The following is a 26,872-nucleotide window of genomic DNA, read 5'->3' on the forward strand; positions in this document are numbered from 1 at the left end:
CTTACCTGATTACTTACCTGACATTGCTCTCGAGTACTCATCTTCAACATCTTATGCTTCCATGGAAGATACCGCATCTGCTTGAGGAACAGATAGGGTAAGGGAGAAGGATACAAGGAAGTATGTGGAGACAAGCGTAACAGCACACGTGCCGATACATCCATTACTCTGTCAAAGCAAAAGTATCCCATATCAGCAGGGTCGAACGTACTCTAGATTTGATGGACTTGTTTTGACCCTCAAATTCTTCAGTCGGCCTTATACTCTGGAGGAAACCAGAAAACCCTCCAGCTCAGTTCAAGAATAAGCCTGTGGAAAGTTACTTCTTCAAAAGCAAAAGTATCCCATATCATCTCTTCTCATTTTCTTCTCTTTATCCTTCATGCTGCCTGCAAGATAGGGAGACTGTGAACAATCAGCCGGAGCTATGATTGCTTACCTTGTCTGTCACCTCTTTCAGCAGATCCCCTAGCTCGGCGACTTGGGGGACTCCTACTACATGGTTTGTATCGCGCTTGACCAAGCCTGAAACTACAAATAAGCTTCAAGTGAAATTGATACATTACCTTGTGCATCTCCACCAGTTAAAGATACCACCCCTGGATGGAGGAAGAGTACTTCCAGAGAAGATGCCCCATCTATCTATGAGACAGATAAGGCATGTCAAGACGATACCACACTCTGATACTTAGAAGTTTCGTGATTACGAGATCATTCTCCCACAATATTTCCTAATGTCATTTGTACTAAATCATTCACTTGTACTCACTAAAGGAGAGCTTGAACCTATGTACTTGTGTAAACCCTTCACAATTAATGAGAACTCCTCTATTCCGTGGACGTAGCCAATCTGGGTGAACCACGTACATCTTGTGTTCGCTTTCCTATCTCTATCCATTTATATACTTATCCATACTAATGACCGGAGCAATCTAGCGAAGATCACAAAAAGCGACCGTTTTCGCTACCTAAGATTTATCGTGCAAGAGAACGGAGAATTAGATGGAGATCTCAACCATAGAATACAAGCTGGATGGTTGAAGTGTAAGAGTGCATCCGGCGTGTTGTGTGACCGTCATAGGTCACTGAAGCTCAAGGGAAAATTTTATAGGACGGCAATAAGACCAGCGATGTTGTATGGCACAGAATGTTGGGCGGTGAAGCATCAACACGTACAAAAAATGGGTGTGGCGGAGATGAGGATGCTTCGTGGGATGTGTGGGCACACGAAAAAGGATAAGATTGGGAATGAGGATATCCGAGGTAAAGTAGGAGTAGCCGAAATTGAAGGAAAGATGAGAGAAAATCGGTTCCGGTGATTTGGACATGTGCAAAGAAGGCCTACTGACGCTCCGGTTCGAAGATGTCACTACTGGACAGAGGTTCAGGGCCGAAGGGGGTAGAGGAAGACCTAGGAAAACTTTGGAAGAGACTCTAAGAAAAGACTTAGAGTACTTGGATCTAACGGAGGACATGACACAAAACCGAGCGCAATGGCGTTCTAGGATTCATATAGCCGACCCCACTTAGTGGGAAAAGGCTTTGTTGTTGTTGTTGTTGTTGTTGTTATCTCTGCTTATGTTTATCCCAATTTTAATATGTATTTAGAATTGTTGGATTAAAAGGGGTTTGTGATTTGTTATAAAATATGAGTCAAATAGCTCCAATTTTTTAAAGTTTTCTGGTTTTGGTTTCTATTGAAAATAAGAAAACTGAGAGAGAAATTATGATATTAAGTATAAAGTATTAAGTTTAATTACCTAGCTTTGTAGCTAATTTTATATCAACATTAATTCACACGTTTAATTTCCAATGAACTTATATGCATTTTCCTTTATTATTTATTTATTAATTTACTGATTCAGTGAATAATTTTGGCTTTTAGATTTGTTTGAATATTTTTCTGATTCAACTTGCAGGTTTAGTATCATTTTACAGCTTTCTACAACTCTTTGTTCTTTCTCTCTTCCTTTATGTATTTTTAGTCAAATTGAACTGCTCTTTTTAACTTCAGATTTAACTAAAGTGTTTAGAACTTAGTTAAGTGGAAATTTACTCAGGTTTAATGATCTCTATGTGTTTGACAAAGTAAGCATATAATACCTCCACAGGTGAGGGGCCGGACAATTTGCAGGCCAACGTTAAGATTGTTCAGAGCATTAGAGGATAATGGTAATGGATATGAAATTGTTGTTTTATGACAAACACTGCATGTTGATGTTGGTAGTTTTAGTTTTTGCTCCACCAAATTGTATGATAAGATAATTCCAAGTTACGAACTTTTTTATTAGGCTTTGTAACGCCCCTGCATTGTGTATTCCTGAAATTATTTCCAAATTACAAACAGTGCCAATTTTCCAACATATTCTCTATAACCTATTCTATTGTTTTCTCTAATATACATGTTATTGCCCCCATTTTTTTTAAGGCAGTGTCTTAGGTACTATTAAATTAGTTTTATGTCTTTTTTTTTATTTGAAGGCTGCTTCTTTTTCTCTGGCTTTTATTAAGATTCTGGGGTGTGCTTTGGATTTGCTACATATGGTCATATTTTTTGTCATTGGCTTTTTGTTCTGCTTAGTTATTTTTAATTGAGTGTTTTATCTGGTATTTCATTTTGTTTTGTTTATTTGTTTCCTTTTTATGTTTAAATGTTTTTTTTTTCTTTCTAAATTTAGGCTTCTGGGAAATTCTTGCTCACTGTTTGGATTCCAAGAAAATTTAGGAGATGTCCAGTAATATTCACATCCTGAAAACTCAATGAAAATACATACTAATTTATGTGCAGCTGAAAATTTTGTTATCTGATTATGTTCTAATTAAAGATGATTTATTTGTTTTTTTTTAATTTTAATTATTTCGTATTTATTTTGTGATTGCAGATGTTTAAATGATGTAGAGGTTTGCAAAGCTGTTACTCGGAGGAGACATGTCTGGATGAGGGAAAGGTCTCTGCACTGCCCTTGCTATCTCAAATGCCATCACCAATCTCTCTGGTTAGTCACATTTCTCTTGGAATATGCATTTCCCTTGGTGATGAACTTAATAAAAAATGTGAGATGAGCAAATTGAAAAGTCTACTTTCTTCTCATATGCATGCTTTAACATATGTCGGTTTTAATTACTGATAAGCAATTGAAAATTCAGTTTTTCTCCTCATGGTACACTTACATTGGTGGATCAACATATGTTTGCTTTTAACATATCTTATTAAATGCATTTGAACATGTTGAGTTTCATGCCTGCAGCATCGCGCTGCAGACTTATTCCTTCGGTTGTTCTCGTCTTCGACGGACAACGATGGTGGTTGAAAGGGATTTGGGTCGAGTGTTTCGACAAGAATCACAAGGTATCTCCTTTATACTGCCTTCGGGGTAATTCCCCATCACAACCTCAATGACAAAAGATGTTGGAGATGCGTGCCATCATCATCACTAACGGCCAGAGTCATAGGAGGTGGCATGGGATCACATCCCTCACGACTCAACGATGCAGAGCGGCGACGACCAAGTTTTGGAAAGAAGAAGACATGTCAAACGACATAGCGTGCAACCATTTAAACGACTGGCGCAGCTTGGCAGCTCAGACGCTGGTGCGGCTTCAAGCCGCGACTTCCGTGATTTAGGGTTTTGAAATCCCTTAATTTGTATCTTCTTTTTTGATATACCTGTTAGAGTATATAAGGCAGTTAGGAATGTGATTGTTAGAATAATTAGTTAGGATTGTTGGTAAGGGAGTGAGTTGGTTAAGGTGGTTGGCCTAGCACTCATCTATATAGTAAGCATACCATTGTAACCATCGAATTAATCAAGGAAATATCAGTGCAATTCTTTCTTTCTTCCTCTCTAAATTCTCTCTGATTCCTTCTTCTTTTTCCTCTGTGATCTCTCTGTTTCTCCTTCTGCATATTGCTTAACATGGTATCATCGCCTCACATAGACCTGGCGCTTCCGCACCTCAATCAAAGCATTTCTTTCTCTTCTTTACCCTCTAGTTTGCAATCTGTTGTGTGATAAACAAAACAATTGGCTTCTTCCGATCTCCATGAATCTTCAAGAAATTGTTCTTCGTTTCTGCATACCAACTGTTCGATAGATTGTCTCAGTGAAAGAATTCTATACAACATCAACAATGGTGACTACTGATCAGTTAAAGATCGTTCAATCTCCGATCACTGGAAGATATTGACCAGAAGATATTGGGTATGTCTTCTCTGTTTTTCTGGGCATCTCCGATTGCCCATTTCTGCATTCTACATTCAACAAAGTTGTGCACACAAGGTGTTTGCTCTTTGTTCTCAAAGAAAACTATCAACTAGTTTGATTTGTCAGCAACAAATTTGGGGTTTCTCTTCTAAATCTCTATCTGGGTTGTTCATTTCTACAACAAAAGTTATGGTTACCGCTGCACAATTGCAACTTTTGCACTCCCCAATTGTATCGTTGATTCCGTCAGTTTCTTCCTCTACTTGTGTAAAATTAGATGAGACTAACTACTTGCAGTGGCATTTTCTGATGAAGATGATGCTACAAGGTCATGGCATTATGGGATTCATTGATGGATCGAATCCTTGTCCTCCTCAGGATGTGGCAACATCTACACATTCTGTAATCACATCTGAATCATCTGCCAGACTAGAATTAGATGAATTTAAAGTGTGGAAAATGCATGATCATGCTTTGATGTTGTTACTTACTGCAACCCTTTCTTCATCTGCAATTTCTTGTGTGATTGGTAGCAAGAGTTCTCAAGAGATGTGGGTTCGTCTTCAAGATGAATTTTTCTTACCAGTCACAAGAACTAGTATCATCAAGTTAAAGACTGATATGTACAACATGAAGAAAGGATCCGATTCTGTTTCCCAATATCTTCGACGGCTTAAAGAAGCAAGGGATGGACTTTCTATTCTTGGTGTTACATTTCCTAATGAAGACTTTGTGGTCTTTGCGCTGAATGGACTCCCTCCAAAATACAACACATTTAAATGTGTACTCAGAGGGCGTGAGAATATCATTTCACTCAAGGACTTTCGTGCACAATTGCTTGCTGAGGAAACCATTGTGGATTGTTCTGCTGATTGGAATCCAGATTTTACCTTCATTTCTGCACAAGAGAAGTAGGAGGAAGAGATGACGTTTGATGCTTCACAGACAGGGGATCTTGGTGGAATACATCATAGTGACAGCAATGGCCTGGCTCCCTCTGCACGAAATCTTGGATTTCTTGGCCATGCTTTAAAACATTCACATGGATTTCGTCATGACTGCTCCCGGCTGCACCAAGTGCAGGGTACGAAGAATGAAGAGGCCGATCCAAGTAAGAGGGATCTGGATGCACAACAGATAATTGCTATGGCAGGACGGCAGTCAATTTATGGTCATAACAAGGATGGTGAACTGAATTCTCCATCAGCTCACAAGTTATCGCCACTTGGAAATTCCAATGCAACAAATTTCCTGACGGATGTAAGAGAAGGTCTAAGTGTAAAAACTTCTTCACAATCTGCCTTCCAAGCCCAAGGCATGGTTGCATTTGGTGAAAGTGATTCTCAGAGTCCATCTATTGGCAATAATGTGTTACCTAATTATTACAGAAACTTCTCAGAAAGAAGCTTCAAGGAACAAGAACAAGAAGAAGAACTGGACCAAGAACAAGAACAACAGTTGGATTTGATGAACTATCACAGTTTGTCCCGAACAAGGTATGTGGAGGAAAAGACAGCAGTTGAAGATGAGAAGGTGGTTAATAACAAGGAACAAACTTCTGTATCATCATTTGATTTGTCCAGTAGCCAAGGTAAGAAGAAATCTGGTGGCGAAGGTAAAGAACAAGATCACTATGCACTGTTAGGTTTGAGTCATTTAAGATCCTTTGCAATCGAGGAGTAACTACCTAGTTCTGTTGGTGCAGAAAGTTCACACATTAGCAGATCACATACCATTTGTTCGCAGAAATATCATTTTGATGCTGACAACAAGACGAAAATTGGTGTTTCTACTCAAATTGTTGTACATGAGTTCCGGAGATTTTATGTACTTCAGTCATGCAATGGTGGATGTATATTTGATATTCAGTTAAGCTACCATATGCGAATTTCTGATAAGGGTGGGGGCACCGAGTCTACGCTGATTTGGGTACTATGGTATACACGGTATAATGGTAACATACGAGCTCCAGATGCTAGGAGGTTTCTTTTTTCAGGGTATGCGTGCAGCAGTGACCAGATCCTATACTCTCCAATTGTAACAATCTCATGCTTGAACCACCATGAGCTTGCGGGGGGATGTTAGAGTATATAAGGCAGTTAGGAATGTGATTGTTAGAATAATTAGTTAGGATTGTTGGTAAGGGAGTGAGTAGGTTAAGGTGGTTGGCCTAGCACTCATCTATATAGTAAGCATACCATTGTAACCATCGAATTAATCAAGGAAATATCAGTGCAATTCTTTCTTTCTTCCTCTCTAAATTCTCTCTGATTCCTTCTTCTTTTTCCTCTGTGATCTCTCTGTTTCTCCTTCTGCATATTGCTTAACAATACCCACCCATATATTCATCAACGTTGATATGACATGCATATTACACAAAACAATAATCATATTATTCATGGGATATATTAAATTGAAACCAAATAGATTATGGTTTAAGATTACTTGGATGTTGATGAAGATGGTGAAAAGGTTTAGTCTTCTTCCAAGACCTTCTCTTTTTCGCAAAAACACATCATGCTGATAATGTGTTGTGAAACTAATTTTAAAAGTGGGTGAGAGAGAGAGGAGACGACTAAGAGAGAATGGCTCATGAGAATTGTGCCCTCACTTGTTGACCTTGTACTTTTATTTGTACTAATCATGATCAGTTTTTTTTTTAATTTTTTAATTTTTTTTTGTCTTACAAGTAATACTAACCTTTGAGGATTGGATCTTCATATCCTATTAGAATTTTATTTTAAGTGTACAAAATCACGTTTGTCATTGATAATTCTATACATAACACATCCATGTCTTTTTGTTTGGCTTACTATCCAATATCGGACTCCAAGTCAACAGTGGCTATGCTTAAAGAGCATTGTGCTGGGTTCATCGTCAAGGAGTTGGATGCCGGTGTGTAAAATATTTCCATTGTTGTATACTGTGTTTATGCTCAAAAGTTTCATACAAGTTTATTCCTTTCATTGTTCTCGAAATTAGGTCATTGCCCGCACGACGAACTGCCCGATGAAGTGAATTCAATTATTCGTGAATGGATAGTGAACCAGAGGAGTAAACTTCCGGCTGTTAGCTTCAAGTAGTTTATGTAAATGATCTGTACCGTTAATTCTTTTTTATCCTTGTCAAAATTCAAATGCAAGTTTTTTGAAATCAAATGGCTTGATTGATTATTCAGTATATGCTACAAAATCCATGTTGATATGTAAGAAGGAAACATGGTACTCCAACATTGCCCGAGCAACGCCAGCGCAAAATCCCTACGGCTGTTAGGGCGGCTATGTTTGACATTGTTTCCTATAAGAGGATCACTCCAACATTGCACTTTCATTCCTTGTGTTGCTGTTTAGTTGACTAGTTCTTCAGAACTCAATGTTCACGACAGCGGCTGTTCACTGTACCTCCTCTCCCAACTTCATTTCATCGCAAAGACAGGTGATATCAGGAGCTATTCCTCCATTACAATCCCTCAAAATCCCATCACCTACAAGACCGTTTAACAACCGCGGATCCTGTCGTTAACGACAGCGGATCCTCGTGACACAGCTTCTGCCATATCGTTGCGGCAAAACATCTGGTGTACAAGTAGCTATAACAACCTGCAATAATGTTCAAATTCTTGATTTGAGGTACTTCTGAACCTCAAAGACGTTCAAATGGAGTTACATTAAAAGCATCACGTCAAATATATTCAAGTTCAACCGCGTCATCGTATAAAACGGATGATAGGAAAATAACATACTCAAAAAGGTTTGAAGGTGTTTCCGCTGGATCAAAAATACCCTCGTCCCTCGAAAGTGTTGGTAATCCTGCCGAAAATTCGAAAAAAAGTGGCATTTTGAATTTATGATAAGGAAGAGGAAGTGCTATAGCTTGTACTTTTGTTTGTTTTTTGAAGATATTTTCATGCAGCATGGAGTTGAAGATAATTTCACAAATATATATAAAGCACGTATATAATATATATATATATATATACACACACACACACTTATTTTCAGTCAGTTACATCTATTCCATTGTGATTTCTGATAAACAACCCTGAAAGCTAGAACCAACATGCCCATGACAACCACAGCATTCCTTCATGTAGCTTGTACAGCACCCACCGACTTCTCTTTTCTCCAACACACAAGCATGAATTGCTACTAATTCTGAGCAACATGCTTCCTTTTCCGCTGTCCGGGAGCCAATGCAAGAATTCGTTGCGGCTGATTCTGTGCGGTTGCAACCCGCTACAATATCAATCGTCGTGTGATGAGGGGGTGATTGTTTGTCTTGATTATGGTGGGGCTGATGATCACATCTTGTGGCAAACGTTTCTCCTAACGATTCATTGTGAATATGATCTTTGCCACATTGAGTTGAGTGGCAATGACCAGTACTTGTCAACTTTCTGCTTTCCTCCAAGGAAAAAGTAGAATGGTTGCAGTGTTTTGGCTCATGGATTGCATCATCTTCGTTTCTAACATGCTCCTTTCCACAGTCGCTTGAGTGGCAATGAACACTACTTGTCAATTTTTCGCTTTCGTGCAAAGCAAAAGCAGAATAATTGCAGTGTTTTTCCTCATGGACTCCATCACCTTCATTTCTGCTGTGCTCTTTGCCGCAGTGGGTCGTGTGGCAATGACCTTTACTTGTCAACTTTTGAATTTCCACCAAAGGAGAAGCAGAATGATTGCAGTGTTTTTCCTCGTGAAGTTTATCACCTTCTGCGCATGAGCTGAAATTATGATGCCTCAAACAACCATGATTGTGTTTATTCTGTGACTCGAGATCATGACTGACTTTGATGCAGCTTGTTTCATCACAGTGTCGTGCCTCGTGTAAGTCATCACTGCACTTAAGCTTACAAGGAAAGCTTGAATTTAAGGGACTAGGATGGCACTCTGATCCGCATTTCTGCGAGGAACACTTTTGAGGTTTACAGACTTTTACGGGTATGCTGTCCGAGCAACAATGTTGGTTTTTGTGAGAATGGCTATGTCCATGGCTTCCATGTTTATGGCCATGTCCATGGCTTCCATGTTTATGGCCATGTCCATGGCTTCCATGTTTATGGCCATGTGGTGCAGAAGTTTTCCCTCCATGCTTGTTGGTTCCTTGTAAGAGTAGCATGCTGTTGAATATCACAAGCAAGCATGTCCCGGCATCAGCAAGAACTGCAGCCCAAACAAGCGGATGCCCTGCAAATCCCAGTGCAAGGATACTAGCCTTAGCAGTGATTGACAAAGCCACATTCTCAATCACTTTTCTATTAGCTCTTCTCGCAAGTTGGACTGCTTTCGGTAGTTTCCTAATGTCATTTGACAGTAAAATTATATTCCCAGTTTCTTGAGCAAGGGCTGATCCTGAAATGCCCATTGAGATACCAATATCGGCAGTAGCTAAAGCAGGGGCATCATTGATCCCGTCTCCAACCATTGCTGTGTTTCCTTCCATTTTAAATTCTCTAATGATTCTTGCCTTGTCTTCAGGTAGAAGTTCTGCCTGGACTACCTCGAGAGCTTGCTTAAGCTGCAAGTCAGATAAATTTTCTACTCTTATTTGTTCTTTTTTTTTTTCTTTCTTAATCTGCAAGGAAAATATATATGCAGTTCTACAGCCATGTATACCAGGGAAGATCATACATTGAATCAATAAAAGTGAGTGGAGAGTGGAGCGCATGGTATGTGCGCGCAGATTTAAGCATAGCGATATGAGGCTAAGATATTAGGAATAACACACCTGCTCATTTGTATGCAATGCGGCAGCATTACTATCTCCTGTGAGCATAGCTGTTTTAATGCCTAACTTCTTTAGTTCCTTGAGAGCCTCTGCAGCCCCAGATCGACAAGCATCAGATATCATAAAGACTCCAGCAGGGGCTCCCCCAGAGTATATGTATCCAATCGTCTTCCCACCTTTCGAACCTTCAATTGTTGGAACTGAAATTTCAAAAAGATTTAGCGATGAGAGATCCAAAAAGACCATAAACAAAAAGAAAATGAATCATAATCCTTGAAATCATTCGAAATAGCTTCGAAGATACAGGAGTTGATGGCATTTACCTATTTCACAAGCAGCTCTCAAAGCTATTTTTCTGTTTCCAATGTAGATATCTTGTCCATCAATTTTCCCATGAATACCTTCGCCGGGAAAATTTTGAAACTCCTCCACATTCTCAGGGTTTGGCTCGACCGAAAACAATCTTCCATAGTCAACCAGCGCATCTGCCATTGGATGACTTGACTTCCTCTCAATGCTTGAAACCCTTCATGAAGATTAATAGAGAAATCAACGAACTGCAAACTTAGTGAAATAATAGGAAACGCTTTCGGAGAATAATGCAGCATTAAAACAGCCTTAAATTTGTCTTTAAACTAAAAGCCTCTTTCTGAATTTCATGAAGTAAATTTTTTCTTTCCATCAAAATTTTTGTGTGTTTCATTCAACATGTTGCTGAATAGAGGAGTTGCAGTCTATACCAGTAAAGCAATGTGTTCAAGCTAATGTCATCACGAAGAGATTGAAAATCCATCACCACAAATTCACCCCTTGTTATTGTACCAGTTTTGTCAAAAGCCATGATCTTGACTTTAGCAAGTATCTCAATGTAGTCACCTCCTTTGATCAGAAGTCCAGATGTTGCCGCTTTTGTGAGCGTGCAGAAAGTCACAACGGGTGTAGAGAGGATGAGACCGCACGGACAGGCGCTCACTAAAACAACCAAAGCTAAGTGAAACCACTTTCTCCAATTGTGAACATGTAATGCAGCTGGAATCACCGCGATAGAAACAGAAATGACCAGGACCGCTGCAAAACAGCGCCACAAAACGTATAAATCCAACCGTTTGCATTCTCCTTAGTAGTAAAGAATAGGGAAACATATGAAATGTATGGGGAAAGTAGACTAACCTGGGGTATAGAACATTGCACATTTGTCAATGAATCTTTGAGTTCTGGATTTGCTGTTTTGAGCCTCTTCGATGAGTTTTGCCATTTTGGCGACCGCACAATCTTCAGCCAATGATGTAGTTTTCACGCTAATATAACCTTCACAATTGAAACCAAATTTTGTCAGAAATGAAAACATAACTCTTTCTTCAAAATCAAAGAATGACGGGAGCGACATTTATGTTACCATTAAGATTGATAGTGCCTGCCCAAACAGTGGAGTCCTTTTCTTTGGCAACTGGATAGGATTCTCCAGTTAGTGTTTTCTCATCGACTTCAGCTTTTCCTTCAACAACTATTCCATCAATCGGTATCTTTTCGCCGGCCTTAACAGCAAGAATTGTGTTCAACTTTACCTCATCAACACCCACAACTTCTCCACTCTCTGCTAAGACTGCTATTTGGGGGGCCATGCTCATCAACGACGACATCACTGCTTTTGCCTGAGTAGATAAAAGCATGTTATTCTACATGTCTGACTGTTTATGATATACATTACCAAGTCATTCGTTAATCCCTTAAACAACATTTTAATGTATTAGTATCAGTGTTTTGAAAAACAAGCCTTGAGGCGCACCTAGGCAGCTTTGGAGACAAGGCGGTGATGAAAATGCCTCTGCCCAACGGGAATAGGCTTAAACTCGCCTAGATGTGATCGAGGCATGCCTAGGCAGCTGCAGAGTTGACTGGGTTTTTTTTTTCTTTTTCTTTTTTAAAAGAAAAAAAATGCCAAAGTTCAAGTTCAACTAGACTCCATGACATACCCTCTAAGTTCAAGTTCAACAAGACCATATGACATACCTTCCAACTAGACTATATATTAATAATTATAGGTCCCATGAGTCGCCTCAATATCAAGGCTTTCGCCTAGGAAGGGCTTCACTTTCGTCTTTTAAAGCATTGGTTAGTATGTGGTTTATCACAAAATTATGTACAAAACTGTCTTCAGCAAAATTTGTTGTTCCAAAATCAATTGCTATGTTTTTCTGCCACTTATCGTTACTTGTATTTTGTTTAATTCAATGAGATTAGTTCTTAATTTTTTCATAAAAAAGAAGGATGAGTGTTTTATGCTAACCCTGTAACCTGCAGAAGACTGGAGCCACTCTGCAATGGTGAACAGAAAGACAATCGAGGCAGCTTCTGTATAGTCCTTCAAAGCAATTGTCCCAATTACTGTCAAAAGTTACACCAAATGGATTTACATAAATATACAAACATGCGCAAATAAGTAACTTCTGTATCATGTGTGCTGTTTTGCAATAGAGTAGATAAGTGGTAACAAAATTTTGGAGTGTAGAAAATATAATTTGACAAGTAATTTTAAAGTGGAACAGATGATTGTATCACATTAAGTATTATTCTCGTGATAGATGATTGACTGACAGTCATGTGTACAGTGTACCTCAATGTTTATAAGATAATTTCATATAACTAACGCAACATCATGCAGTAGAGTTTCTACCAATTTAGAAAACCAAAATTGTGGAGAATGAAATGAAAAAATAAGTTGAATATTAAGACAAAGTATTGACTCACCGGCAATGATAACAAGAATGTTGATGTCATGAAACCTGAAATTCCGAATAGCCGCAAAACATTTCAAAGCAACGGGGAAAATGCCAACGGCCACGGCTCCAAGGGCCAACCACCCTAATGGCCGATATGCGTACTTGAGAAATGATAGAACCAGTAACACGCCACTACCAATTGCATATGGACTTGGCCACGTTTTCTTGTAAATGTCCCCTGCCCCATACACTCTCACATTTGCTTCTAGCCTTGCTTGGTTTAGTGCCTTAACTGTCCATGAAATAACAGATCAAAAGGGCAATTTCCTCAAGGAAAAATAAATTTGTTTATGTTGCCCTATCAGTTTTTCGATATCCATTCATGTGAGTTTGCTGTCGTATTAATTTTCCTTCAATTTTCAATGTTTCTAAATGTTATCTGATGGGGCAAATCAAAAGAACTTTATCCTTATAAGTAATAATGGAGTTTGAAAAACTTGTGCATTTGTATTAAGATAAAAGAGTGTGTGAGAGGCCGACTAAATGGACTGAGCATACTTTATTTTATTTTCGAATAAATAGCTTGAGCTTTTTTATTTTAAGAAAACTAATGTGCTTTTCCTCATAGTCAAGGAGTCTCAAGATTCACACCGAAGGGGTGTAAAACTATTTAGTATTATATAGTGTAAGGTGAAACGTACAACGCTTCCAAAAAAAAGAAAGAAAAAAAAAGGTGAAACGTACAATGAATTAGCTACAACTGAAACCTATTTTTAAGTATATTATAGTGGGTGATGAAAAGGAAAGCAAAATAGTACGTGAAAGTTGGGTAAAGAAAAACATATAAGGCATGCTCGTCTCTATCTTTTTGGGAACCGGATTCTCTCTGGATCCATATATATTGAATATGCTGAGCAGGCGATCTGCACTGTTAAAATTTGATCCAACGACTACAAACAGAGTATTCTCTAAAAATTATAATAGTTGTAGCCGTTGAATTAAATTTCAACGGTCCAGATCGCCTGCTCAGCAGCCTCAATATATATATGGATCATGACAGGATCCGGTTCCATCTTTTTGGTTCATAATGGTACAAACAGAGGACCCTCTAAAAATTAAAATAGTTGTAGTCGTTGAATTAAATTTTAACAGTCCAGATCGTCTACTCAGCAGACTCAATATATATATGGATCAGGAAATGATCCGGTTCGATTTTTTTGGTTCATAATGGGACACGATATGCCGATTAATAATTCTCCCACAACAGAAAAAGTACACGTCCACCTACTGCTATCGTTCTTTTTTTTTCTTTTTCCCAAAACTATTTGCTTTCTGTTGTGCAACTATTAAGAAAAAAATAACCAATTTTTAGCGCAAATATTAGAGAATTAAGGGGAAACACTAATATTAACTGGCGTAAAATTATTTAAGAGAATATATTACCGATTTGAAGCTGGGAAATGAGAAGGCTATCATGGACAACAATGACAGTTCTGGAAGGCACAATCACTGAAACCGATTTCACACCTTCAAGAGGCTTGAGGATATTCTCTATCAGAGGAACTTCTGATGCGCAGCACAACCCCAACACATCAAAGTAGCTCTTCTGAAACTTTATGGCTGCTGGCTTTTCTTTTCCCTGGACAGAAGCCATCCTGCTTAATTATCTCTCAACTTCTGCAAATACACAGGACACATGAAAAATTACTAATTTTATGTTGGTATACAAACTTTGTGTCTGATTTGTGAAGAGTAGAGTTATGAAAATTATTTGGTCAGAAGTTCGTGTGTGTGTGATACAGGTGTACCGAGGGTCTCGAGGAGACGAAGAATAGGAGACTTGAGAATTACTTAACCAGGGGCAACTCATCTCCGTCGACAATACTAATCGTGAATTCACTCGATATGACCAAGGTAAATGCTTAAAGAAAATCACCTTGTAGGTAAGGGGGAGCTCTGGGGATTTTTCAAGCTTAATTCAGAGAGAGAGAGAGAGAGAGAGTAATAGGGTCTGAAAGCTTTAAGTAGATGAAGTTGTGAGAACTATACCTATAAGAAGGGAAGGATTATAACTTATAGAGGGACATGTACATAAAGAATATCTTAAATTAATGAAGTAATCTCCTAACAAAACAACTTTCTTTGGTTGGAATAATTGGTTAACCAGATGGAGGGAAAAAGAATGGAATCCACATCAAAGCTTGTTTTATAGCATCTGTGGTTAACCTGATGAGATGGCCATTCAAACTGATTTAGCAAGTAAACCCTCAACGGCAAGTAATGTAGTAAGCTAATGTTGTATTATAACTTATTTAGCAAGTACACCCTCAACGGCAAGTAACGGCAAGTAATGTAGTAAGCTAATGTTGTATTATAACTGATTTAGTAAGTTTCTACAGGTAACATTGGTTGTTAGAGGAGTTGTGCGAGCTTGTATTCGGAGGATCGAATTTACGACGTGTGAAATTATTCATCCTCAGGAAATTACTACTTGCTTATCGAGACAACAAATGTGAGGTCGATATTGCAGGCTGTAGACTGTGATATCGATAGCTTATTTGTTGGGTTCATTAAGCAAGTGGGCGGGAAGATTCGTTGACAGCAGCTGACGCAGATTCGGAATTGTTATTCTTGGGACTCGACCCAAAGACACATCTGTTCTCGGAGTACTTGACGTTTCGAATTCTTGGGCAAGACCCACTCTCATTTTTTTTCAGTTTTGGTTTTCAGTATAAGTATTTTGAACTTCCGTTACTAGTTAATTGTTTTGACTTTACAAATGTTTTTGGAAAAGTATTTCTGTTTTCGTTTTTAAGTTGATTCGAGCTTTTGATCTATATGTTAGTACATATCTATTTTGACGTTATCTGGCCTTAAATTATTTTGTGTTTTCGACTTTATATCTTATTAAAGTATGTTTCTACTATTACACTGATGAGGAAAGAAAGTATGAGTCTGGGGGCACGAAAGATGGAATCATTGCAACCCGATCGCGACGGGATGACATTTTTCCTTTTGTGCAACTGCTCTGATTTGATTTCTTCGTTACGTATATATATGTGTATCTTTTTTCGTATTTTCGAGTTTTTCAGTGTAGTATGTTATTTTAAATTTCGAGGACGAATTTTTTTTATAAGGGTGGTAGATTGAAACACCCCAACCCCATTTTATTTAAAAATTGTTTTAAAGCCTTAATTGGTGAGCCCGTGGGGCCCACCTTGTTTTATTTTATGTTTTCTGGTCTCCCTCTCTCTTCTCTCAGTTCTCTCTTCTCCCTCACCTTTCCCGCAACTCTCTCTCCCTCACTCTCTCGGCTCTCTCTATCTCCACCCCTCGGAGGGTTTTTCTTACCAACTAACATCACCATCGTCTTTATCTCGTCGCTACGAACTCAACCATAGTATTGGCATCTTGAAAGTCAAACCAGGAAGCCCCGTTCATGAGCTCCGTCGAGCACCGCCCCTTTCGAGGCCATTGTCGGCCAATCCACGGCGAGTTGGCTGGCGTGTAAGGTATCAATCTCTTTGTCTGCCTACGTACTACAACTTTCCTTTTTGTTTCACTCAATTTTGTTGAGTATTGAAGAAGTTATACTCATTTGAATTTTACCCAGTTTCCGGCGACCTCTGAGGCTTTCGAGGAATTTTCCGGAAAAATAACGGCGAGTTAGATGTCGTGTGAGGTACCATTCTCTTCGTCTCTTCAAGGGTTACAACTTTTGTCTTTGTCTCGCTTGATTTCGTTGAGTAGTGATAAAGTTATGGCTGTTTAAAATTAGGTGGTTTTCCGGCTGAATTTCCAGCCTTCTTCTTAGGCAAAACCAGGCCTCTTAGGCCCTTTAGAAAACCCCTCGGGCCTTAGGCCCGTGTTGTCTTAAGCCCAAAACCCTAGCCCCTTTAGTTTTTAAGTTTTGTTACTTGGTTTTTAAAACCCTTAGGGCCTGGGCCGGTTTTGACTTAAAGGGCTTTAAGCCCTGTTAGTTTTTGTGAGGCCTTAAGGCCTTGGTGCCGTGGGTGTGTGTGTGTGTATGTGTTTATGCATGCACATACATGCCGTGTGTGTGTGTGTGTTTGGGGTTTAAGCCCAAACCACATTTCTTCACCCTAAACCCTTTTAACCCAAAAACCTTAGAAAACCCAATATATCCTAATCCTATTTAACCTAAACCTTAATCCGGATTTCAAGCCTAAAACCCGTTAGACCTAATTTGACCGTTGACCCCCGGTCAATGTTGACTTTAGGGTTGACTTTTCGGGTTTTCGTCCGGGACCCTTCTTAGGGTAATTCGACGTTCTGAATCCGTTTCCAATGTCCGTTTTCCCAAATTCAATTTCTATTATATAGTTTTATTTATTGGACTCTTTATGTGCTTAGGGGCAATTATTGTGACGTTTCCATCTTTGCTAGTGGCGCAACTTTTGGCAACTAAGTACTGTGAGTGGACCCCTTCTAAAATTTCATGATTTTATAGTAATTGCATAAATGATTAGCATGCCTACGAAATTTGTGAATTGATTTATATCAATCCTGTTTACTGAATTTATTGATTTTGTCTCGTGTTTTGGTGAGGAAATAAATGGTTAGCCTATTTTGAACTATATTTTTATATATCGTATTTTCTATAAAAACCATGAACTGGTAGACTATCCGATGGATGACGATAGGATACTAGAACATGTTTTAGAAACCCCTCTTTATAGTATAGACGATGGATGACCTTATACTATGAAGTGGTTATTTATGAGAGGCGTAAATATTTGTGCGTACCTAATAGACACTATGCCGCCTGGGGCGAGGATCTGGTGTTGGCATGTAGGCCGGGAGAAATAATCCCTAGCGAAAGGCTGAGGGACACGGAGACAGGCATTGGGCCGGGAGGGAGTTATCTCTGGCTACGGGCACAGAGACTGAGGTGCAGGCATTGGGCCGAGAGTTATTATTTATTCAGTGATCTTTCTAGCAGCACACCGCGTTTACGAGACGATTTATGATACATTTATTGTTTTGATTTCCGCGATGCGTTTCTGCGATATGACTTTTGAGATATTTGGCATGCTAGGATTTTTTTATTAAATCCATCACTTATCATGCTAGTAGTTTTCATTATTAAACTGTGGGGGTTAGTATCTTGATAACTGTTTTATTATTATTGTATATATGAACTTGGTCCACTCACCTTTGTTTTTCGCCCCTATTCAGGACTTAGAATCAATGCACCTAATCCCGACATCAAAACACTTCCGCAGCAGCATATTTGAGTCCTCTCGATGTAGGACCCACTTCTCTATTTATTCAATTTTATCTCAATTCTTTTTAGTGATTAGGTTTAGTTGTATGTTCTGAACACGTTCCTAAATTATTAACTCATTGTTTTTAAATTCATAACCTTTATTTATTTCTGATTCTTAGCTTTTGTATCAATTAATGGCTTTCGTCAGCCTCGGGTGTCGGCCAGCACGTGTCTATCCTGGTATTCGGGGAATATCAGGGTTGGGGCGTGTCAAGTTTCATACATCGTCTTTAAAAAGTTTCAATGTCATACCTTATCTTCGAATTTGTTGCAATGTCATACCTTCTATCAGTTCCTTTGTTAAATGCTGACGTGGCATGAGACAGGTCCACTTTTTATTAAAAAATTAATAAAATATTAAAAAGTATTAATTAAATATTAACTAAATATTAAAAATTAAAAATTTAAACCCCCCCCCCCCGAAAGAAACCCCATCCCCTTCATCATCTTCCCTCCCTGCAACCCAAATCCAAAACCACTCCCACCCATCCTCCACCTCCTCCTCCGCACCCATCCTCCACTTCCTCCGCGTACCCATCTTCCCATCTCCCTCCCCCTCCCCCCCCCCCCAAACACGAGCCCAACTTGCAACCCAGAGCAAAAAAAAAAAAAAACCATCTTCATCTTCCTCGACCCCCCCTTCCCTGCAACCCACCCCTCGCCTTTCTTCCCCATCCCATCTTCCCCAAACCCACCGTGCACCCATCCTCCACCTCCTCCTCCGCACTCACTACCTGCAACCCAAAAAAGAAAAAAAAAAACCCATCTCCCTTTCCCTGCAACTTAGATCTCGTCTTCCCCAATAGGTGTGGATTTAAGGAGTGGGGTGTGTAGAGGAGGGAGGAGGGTGGGTGTGAGGGTGGGTGCGAGGGTGGGTGCGGAGGAGGACGTGGAGGATGGGTGCGGTGGGTTTAGGGAAGACAGGAGGGGGAAGAAATGGGTGGGTCGTAGGGAAGGGGGTTCGGGGAAGATGAAGATGGGTTTTTTTTTTTTTTTCCTTCTTCTGGGTTGCAGGTTGGGTGGGGAGAAGGGGGTTGAGGGGGAGGGAATATGAACTAGGTTTTTTTTTTTTTTTTTTTTTTTTAATTTTAATTTTTTAATACTTAGTTAATATTTAAATAATTTTTTAATAAAAAGTGGACTTGTCTCATGCCACGTCAGCATTTAACAGAGGAACTAACGGAAGGTATGACATTGCAACAAATTCAAAGATAAGGTATGATATTGAAACTTTTTAAAGACGAGGTATGAAATAACCCAAACGTTGAGGTAGTTTTATGTAATTTATCCTTTTTAATTTGTATAAGAAAAATCAACTGTGATTGCTAGTTCCTAGAGAAAAATAAATGTACTTCACATGGAAGAGGATACTGTTGGATTTGTGACCAAGTGGACAACAAGCCAAAATACCTTTCGGCTAATAAAATAGAATAAGGAAAAGGGAGACATCATTATGATGTCTAGCCCTTGATTTGTGGCTTTTACAAAAGCAAAGAAAGGTGGCCTTTTGTTTATATTAAGGCATTTGGTTATGCCTTTGGAGAATGGGGAGTTGGGAACGGCAGATTTGAGAGAAGAAAGAGAAGGGTTGTTGTTTTCTATCATTCCCATTTTGTTTGTAATTCCCTTTTGTTAGTTATCACTCAATAAAAGATATTTGTGCTACATTTTGTGGCTTTTGGGAGAGAAGGAATTTGGTATATGTTTCCATCTTCTCCATTTGTTCTTTGTGAGAGTGAGAGCTATTGGGTGTATGTGGGATTTGGGTTTGAGAGTTAAAACTCTATTTGTAATCTCCTTTTGATATTAGTGGAATTTCCTCGCCGTCTCGGAACTGGACGTAGGCTTACGCCGAACCAGTATAAATCCTTGTGTCATTTGGATTATTTGTCTTATCATATTTTGCCATTGTTGCTTATTGGTTTCATATTTGACGCTTCCGCACAACAAGTGGTATCAGAGCTCTGGGTTTCGACTTGGGGCTTTGTACTAATATGTCTATGAAACCTTCGAATATGTCGGTGAAATATGATATTGAAAAATTCAATGGGAGGAATGATTTTAGCCTGTGGCGGGTTAAGATGCGAGCTGTGCTAGTTCAACAAGGGTTGCTTAAGGCGCTACAGGGTGTGGAGGCCTTGCCACAAGATTGGTCTGCTGAAGAAAAAGAAGACACTTTGAATCGAGCACATAGTGCAATTATGTTATCACTATCTGATGAAGTTCTTCGTGAGATGGAAAATGAAACTACTGCAGCTGGTTTGTGGCTTAAGTTGGAGAGTATATACATGACCAAATCCCTCACCAATCGTTTGTATTTGAAGCAACGTTTGTACACTCTCCGTATGACTGAAGGTACACCTATTCAAAACCATCTTGATGAGTTTAATAAGGTTATTATGGATTTGAAAAGTATGGATAATAAAATTGATGATGAGGATCAATCTTTGATTTTGTTGTGTTCTTTACCTCCTTCGTATGCGAATTTTGTTGAAACTTTGTTATATGGGAGAGATTCTATTTGTATGGAGAATGTAAAAGCCGCTTTGAATTCAAGAGAGTTAAAGAACAAAGTATTTGGAAACTTGAATGATTCTCATTCTGAGGCTTTTATAGCAAGAGGCAGAGATAGGGAATATGGTTCAGGTAGTAATAAAGGAAATTTGAGATCGAAGTCTAAGACCAGAAACAACACATGCAACTATTGTCGCAAGGAAGGGCATTGGAAAGTTGATTGCCCAAAACTGAAAGATAATGCTGGTGCGAGTGCGAATGTCGTCGATGACGACTTCGACTTTGTTCTATGATGACAGTTGGCTACACCAGATTTGAAATTAAAAAAAAAAAAAAAAAAAAAAAAAAAAAAAAAAAAAAAAAAAGGGAATCTGGTGTTGTGGGTACTCTTAAATCTCTTTGCTACATATGGAAATTTAAGAGTTTGTAAGGATTCTTTGTTATGATTTGAGAAAGTTGCTTAGTAGCCTCTGTGTATGTTTGTGTTATGTCAGTTGCTCTTCATCGGTGTTTTTATTGTTTTGGATATTGGTATGGTTTTGTTTTTTTGGTAAAGTTGAATTCAATGAGGGCCAATTTGTTAAGTTCTGCAAGTTTGGATAGTGAGACACCACACTATTTTGGAGACACCTAATGCGGAACATTTGTGTGGAACCCTCTTGTAGAAGGCAAGTTATATGCTTTCTAACTTTGGTTTATGGACATTTGGTTGGATTTGTTTGCCACTGCTATTTGGTCTGTTGGTCTCCATCATCTGCAATTAGTTTTTTTGAAGACTCCAGTTGAGGTATGGTTTTGGATCTCCTGCTGATTATTTGAATTTGAAATTTTGGTTGTCCTGTTGGTGCTCATGTGATGATGGTAAACTTGAGTGAAGGGCATTTTTTTGTATGTGGTATGTGAGACCTTGTTCCAAATTTGTAATCAGTTTTGACTTGGAGAATGTGCCATGCTATGTGAATGAGTCTATTGGTGCAGTTTAAGACCATGGTGTTTGTGAGCAGGTGGAGTTCGTTGTGTGTCCAACTTTGGTATGGTGTGCTTGATCTTTTGTTGGCGATATTGAAGAATTCCAGTTCTTCGTTTGAATCACCTTTTGTTTTGATCAAGGCACTTATGGTTTGAAAATTTGGAGAAGACGGTAGAGAAATGTTCACTTTCGTTGGCTTTGGTATAGTTTGAGTCTAGGTGGAAATTGTTATGAGCACTGGTAAGTTTGGGGAATTTGATTTAGTTTCCGTTGTCTTTAGTTTGTACTTTGGGTGCTTATGGTGATTGTTGGTTCGATTCTCTGTGATGCTTTCGGAACTTGGTCAAGGTGGAGATTGTTGGATTTGTGACCAAGTGGACAACAAGCCAAAATACCTTTCGGCTAATAAAATAGAATAAGGAAAAGGGAGACATCATTATGATGTCTAGCCCTTGATTTGTGGCTTTTACAAAAGCAAAGAAAGGTGGCCTTTTGTTTATATTAAGGCATTTGGTTATGCCTTTGGAGAATGGGGAGTTGGGAACGGCAGATTTGAGAGAAGAAAGAGAAGGGTTGTTGTTTTCTATCATTCCCATTTTGTTTGTAATTCCCTTTTGTTAGTTATCACTCAATAAAAGATATTTGTGCTACATTTTGTGGCTTTTGGGAGAGAAGGAATTTGGTATATGTTTCCATCTTCTCCATTTGTTCTTTGTGAGAGTGAGAGCTATTGGGTGTATGTGGGATTTGGGTTTGAGAGTTAAAACTCTATTTGTAATCTCCTTTTGATATTAGTGGAATTTCCTCGCCGTCTCGGAACTGGACGTAGGCTTACGCCGAACCAGTATAAATCCTTGTGTCATTTGGATTATTTGTCTTATCATATTTTGCCATTGTTGCTTATTGGTTTCATATTTGACGCTTCCGCACAACAGATACTGCTCTTAGCATTTCATCAATAAGCCAATTGTCGACTCGCTCTGTTTTCTGCAGAGAAAAGGTAGTAAAACGCACAAACGAAAACTACGAAAGTGAACCATATTAAAAAAAAAGACAGTACCGATACTTACAGATGGGTAGCAATTCTTCACTATGTCCTTGAGTGTCAACCTTAAGCAGAACAAAAGGAATTTAGCACCTAGCCATGAGGCACCCGAAGTTCTTCTCTCCTGAAACAGAAAACTATATTATGAGACTGTTTTTAATCAAGCTTACTTTGGCGAACAACACAGAGGAATATCCTGGAATAACATTCCCACCACTGTTGATAAGAACCACAGATTTGACCAAAGCAGGCCAGAGACGAGCGACAATTGCAATAATATAACCTGGAGACAGAAAATCGTAACAAATAACAAGAAGATACACAACAGATATGCACACTGGAGAATAAAAGCTAAAAATTAAAGCAGATAAGCCACCAGAACTGGTTAGGTAAGTTGTAAGACATTGTTTAGGTAAGTTGATCATCTCGCTTCTAGTTTAAAACATACCACCAATTGAGTTCCCAACCAGATGTGCTGGTTCACCCACAACTTCAATAATGAAATCTCTAAGCATTTCAGCCCACATGAGTTCAGTGTATTCAATGTTTGGCTTTTCCGATTTGCCAAATCCTAATAGTGTGATGGCCCATACTCGGTTTCCACCTTCAGCAATGGCGCGTATGTTGTCACGGTAATGCTCCAAGAAGGCTCCAAAACCATGAACCAGAAGAGTAGCAGGACCTTCTTCACCCACAACTGTATACTGACAAAAGGATAGTAGTATCGTAGTGAAAGAGTAGGTACCCCAATCTACAACATAAAGCTAGCCAAGTATTTTTCCAGATTACAAGGCACAGAATATCTTTGAAATAGAAAAGATCAGTTTCGAACAAAATACCTGAATTAGATAGCCTTTCCATCTCCAGATACGAATACGAAATCTTCTGTCATCACTTAACTGACTTTTTAGAGAGACAAGCAAATACCACTGTCACAAAACATAACTCAGTTGCTTACAAATATGTTATGCAATAAATAATGTTTATTTGCAAAGAAAGCAACTTAGGTAAGTCTCCGAAAAGCCACTTCAATCAAAACATAAATACAATTTTCGCATAACTGGTACAGCACCTCCATTGAGCACACCGAATCAACAGTTGCGGCAATGTAGCGGATGAATATCCAAAAGGAGACAGAAATCCAGAATCTCGTTCTTTCTTATACTTGAGAGCTTCAAAATATACTCTTCTTCTGGATAGGATACCAAGAAAAAGGGCAGGACCAAAGAGTGTAGTAAATGAAGCTCCATCCCGACTTTCAGCACAGGGCATCCGTTCATGTTTTCTGCAACAAGATTATAACAAAAGAACCTTTTAGTTAATGCAGGAATGAAGTGGAAGTTTTTTTACTGTAAAATATGACCACGTACTCCCACCAGTAGTGATCACGTTCTGTTCCCTCCAAATATCTCAAGTATGCACCCAAAGCTTTCAATGCGTTACTGGTCCCCCCTCCCAGAGAATTTCCCTTTGTAGTGACAAACATAGAATTCTCGCGCTTCTTTGATGGGACCTGGACATGTCTAGAACTCGAATTGTTTAGATTTCTTTGCCCAGGCTTCAAAATTTCCTTCATCAAAATCATTTCAGCGCACATCTCTTTCATTGAATTCCAACTCTTCCATTTTGCATGGATTTTCTTTGATAAAATGTTTCAAATCATTAAATGTGGGGATGGGACCTGAATCATAGTAAAGCGATTATGGTCACTACTACTTGCAAGATATATCTTCGACAAATTTAGTAACGAAACAAATCAAGTAGAAGTATAAGCAGAAGCATTAACAATATGGGAACTCTTACCCCAATCCACTTCCATGTTTCGACCAGTTAATGTTGCGGAAGACAGTGGCAAAGTTACAGGCAATCTAAGTTTGGTAAATTCATCGTATGAATCTGGAATACCCTTCAAGCTCTACATAATCACACACTCATCCGATCAATTGCTCGATAGTAACTAAGTGAATCACCAACCAGCACCTCAAAAACAAATAAAAAAACCAATCAAGACAACGACAACTACCTTCACATCATAAAACGGAGACTGCCACAGCACAAACTTGGGGGAAGACCGCATTGCCGCCAAGGTGTCCCTGACACTATCAGTCATATTCCTTAAGCCATACTCCACCTCCTCCTCGGCATATACCGTACTAACAAACTGAACCTGTTGCAATCCTCTCCAATGATGAGTGGTTCAACTACTTGTTAAAGATCAACACCAGCCCATTAAGATCAGTCGGTACAAAGGAACTAGATTGGTCTAGTTCAAACATGCATGGTTTTCTCTAGAAGATTCTATAATGGGAATATGCTAGAAAACTCTAGCAAAGAAGGTTGTTCCTTAAGTTGGTGGAAGATTCTAGAAGAATGGTGAGGTTTCCACCAACATGCAAGATTAGTGTAGATAATTCTAGCTTGGGAAGTTAGTAGAATTATCTAGATAACTCTAGCATGATGTTTCCATGCTTCTCCAAGGTTCCATCCATGCCTATAAAAGGAGAAGGCATCCACACCATTTGTATCAACCAATCAACCAAGTAACCAAGTAACCAACCAATCAATCAAGAAGGCAACCAAGTGAGAGTGAGAAGCAAGAATAGTCTTGTAGGAGTGTGAGTGATCTAGAGTGTGTCTCTAGAAAGTGAGTGAGTGTCATTGCTTCTAAGTTGTGTCCTTGTGAGTGTTGTAATATTTTGTGTGTGTAATAGAAGTAATTTGTTTACTTGTGTTGTCTCTCCAACACTTGTGTTAGAGTTGTGTACTCTAAGTTCTTCCCAACACTACTCTCATACAATATAGAAACCTACCCACAACTTGGATACTGATGTGGCGGAATTCCAATCCAATCCTGCATTTTGATGCATTTCTGCGTGATTATCTTGGAATTCTGCCACAATGGCATCCCCGTGGCAGGAAGTTGTTTCTCCTTATACACAATAAGCAATGCTATTGATGTAACAACCTCTTTTACAAGCTCTTGAATCACATTTTAGGCATTCCCCAACCGAATCATCAAGTTCACACCTTTATCCTTCAACGAGTTTCTCAAATCTTGCAAAGCAATCAAAACCGTTTCTTGCATTTTCTCGGGAAAACCTGCCCATTTTCCCTCCAATGAATCCACCTATAGATATAATCGTACATCACTATTTGTGTAAGAGTTTTTCATGCTTTCTTGTTTGTCATTTATGCGACTTAATCTTGTTCTTGGCAATATAAGTTTACACCCATTACCTACAAGGTGATTTTCTTTAAGCGTTTAGCATGGTCATATGGAGTGAATTCAAAATTAGTGTTGTCGACGGAGATGAGTTGCCTCTGGTTGAGTAATTCCCAAGTCTCCTATTCTTCGTCTCCTCGAGACCCTCGGTACACCTGTATCACACACACGAACTTCTGACCAAATAATTTTCATAACTATACTCTTCACAAATCAGACACAAAGTTTGTATACCAACAGAAAATTAGTAATTTTTCCTGTGTCTTGTATTTGCAGAAGTTGAGAGATAATTAAGCAGGATGGCTTCTGCCCAGGGAAAAGAAAAGCCAGCAGCCATAAAGTTTCAGAAGAGCTACTTTGATGTGTTGGGGTTGTGCTGCTCATCAGAAGTTCCTATAATAGAGAATATCCTCAAGCCTCTTGAAGGTGTGAAAGAGGTTTCAGTGATTGTGCCTTCCAGAACTGTCATTGTTGTCCATGATAGCCTTCTCATTTCCCAGCTTCAAATCGGTAATATATTCTCTTAAATAATTTTACACCGGTTAATATTAGTATTTCCCCTTAATTCTCTAATATTTGTGCTAAAAATTGTTTATTTTTTTCTTAATAGTTGCACAACAGAAAGCAAATAGTTTTGGGAAAATTAAAAAAAAAAAAGAACGATGGCAGTAGGTGGACGTGTACTTTTTCCGTTGTGGGGGAGTTATTAATCGGCATATCGTGTACCATTATGAATAAAAAAGATGGAACCGGATCCCCCCCTGATCCATATATATAATTATATATTGAGTCTGCTGAGTAGATGATTTGGACCGTTGAAATTTAATTCAACGACTACAACTATTATAATTTGCCCTCTGTTTGTACCATTATGAACCAAAAAGATGGAACCGGATCCTGTCATGATCCATATATATATTGAGCCTGCTGAGCAGGCTATCTGTACCGTTGAAATTTAATTCAACGACTACAACTATTATAATTTTTAAAGGGTCATTTATCTGTAGCTGTTGGATCAAATTTCAATGGTCCAATCGCATGCTCACCTGATTCAGTATATATAAATCCGGAGAGGATCCGGTTCCCAAAAAGATAGAGACGAGCATGCCTTGTATGTTTTTCTTTACCCAACTTTCACGTACTATTTTACTTTCTTTTTCATCACCCACTACGATATC

The 26,872-nt window shown here is 38.8% G+C and overlaps 2 protein-coding genes across 2 annotated transcripts; both read right to left on the reverse strand.

Annotated features, from left to right (window-relative positions):
* Positions 1-8,124: 8,124 nt before the first annotated feature.
* On the reverse strand, positions 8,125-14,323 carry LOC114825020 (putative inactive cadmium/zinc-transporting ATPase HMA3). Its single transcript, XM_070826432.1, has 9 exons — positions 14,096-14,323; positions 12,681-12,944; positions 12,220-12,317; positions 11,329-11,584; positions 11,103-11,240; positions 10,673-11,000; positions 10,256-10,458; positions 9,933-10,132; positions 8,125-9,722 (listed from the first exon to the last, which is right to left on the reverse strand). Exons 1-9 carry the CDS (start codon positions 14,304-14,306, stop codon positions 8,217-8,219), a joined length of 3,204 nt encoding a protein of 1,067 aa, XP_070682533.1. The 5' UTR covers positions 14,307-14,323; the 3' UTR covers positions 8,125-8,216.
* Positions 14,324-21,761: 7,438 nt separating this feature from the next.
* LOC103440940 (uncharacterized) lies at positions 21,762-25,556 on the reverse strand. The gene is given in 13 exon segments (XM_070811651.1): positions 21,762-22,413; positions 22,497-22,595; positions 22,642-22,754; positions 22,920-23,175; positions 23,311-23,400; positions 23,544-23,578; positions 23,581-23,756; positions 23,842-24,087; positions 24,089-24,152; positions 24,275-24,386; positions 24,495-24,638; positions 25,282-25,400; positions 25,499-25,556. Coding segments are annotated over 13 exon segments (1,590 nt in total). The 3' UTR covers positions 21,762-22,335.
* Positions 25,557-26,872: the final 1,316 nt, after the last annotated feature.

Source organism: Malus domestica, chromosome 01 (assembly GCF_042453785.1).
Source record: "Malus domestica chromosome 01, GDT2T_hap1".
Classification (NCBI taxonomy): Eukaryota; Viridiplantae; Streptophyta; class Magnoliopsida; order Rosales; family Rosaceae; genus Malus; species Malus domestica.

Excerpts from the sequence above, each read along its gene's own strand:
- LOC114825020 (XM_070826432.1), bottom strand. The coding sequence starts at position 14,306 with ATGGCTTCTGTCCAGGGAAAAGAAAAGCCAGCAGCCATAAAGTTTCAG. Across the intron at positions 11,585-12,219 it reads AGTCTTCTGCAGGTTACAGG|GCAAAAGCAGTGATGTCGTC; the intron begins GTTAGCATAAAA and ends TTATCTACTCAG. Across the intron at positions 11,001-11,102 it reads TGCAATGTTCTATACCCCAG|CGGTCCTGGTCATTTCTGTT; the intron begins GTTAGTCTACTT and ends GCTGTTTTGCAG.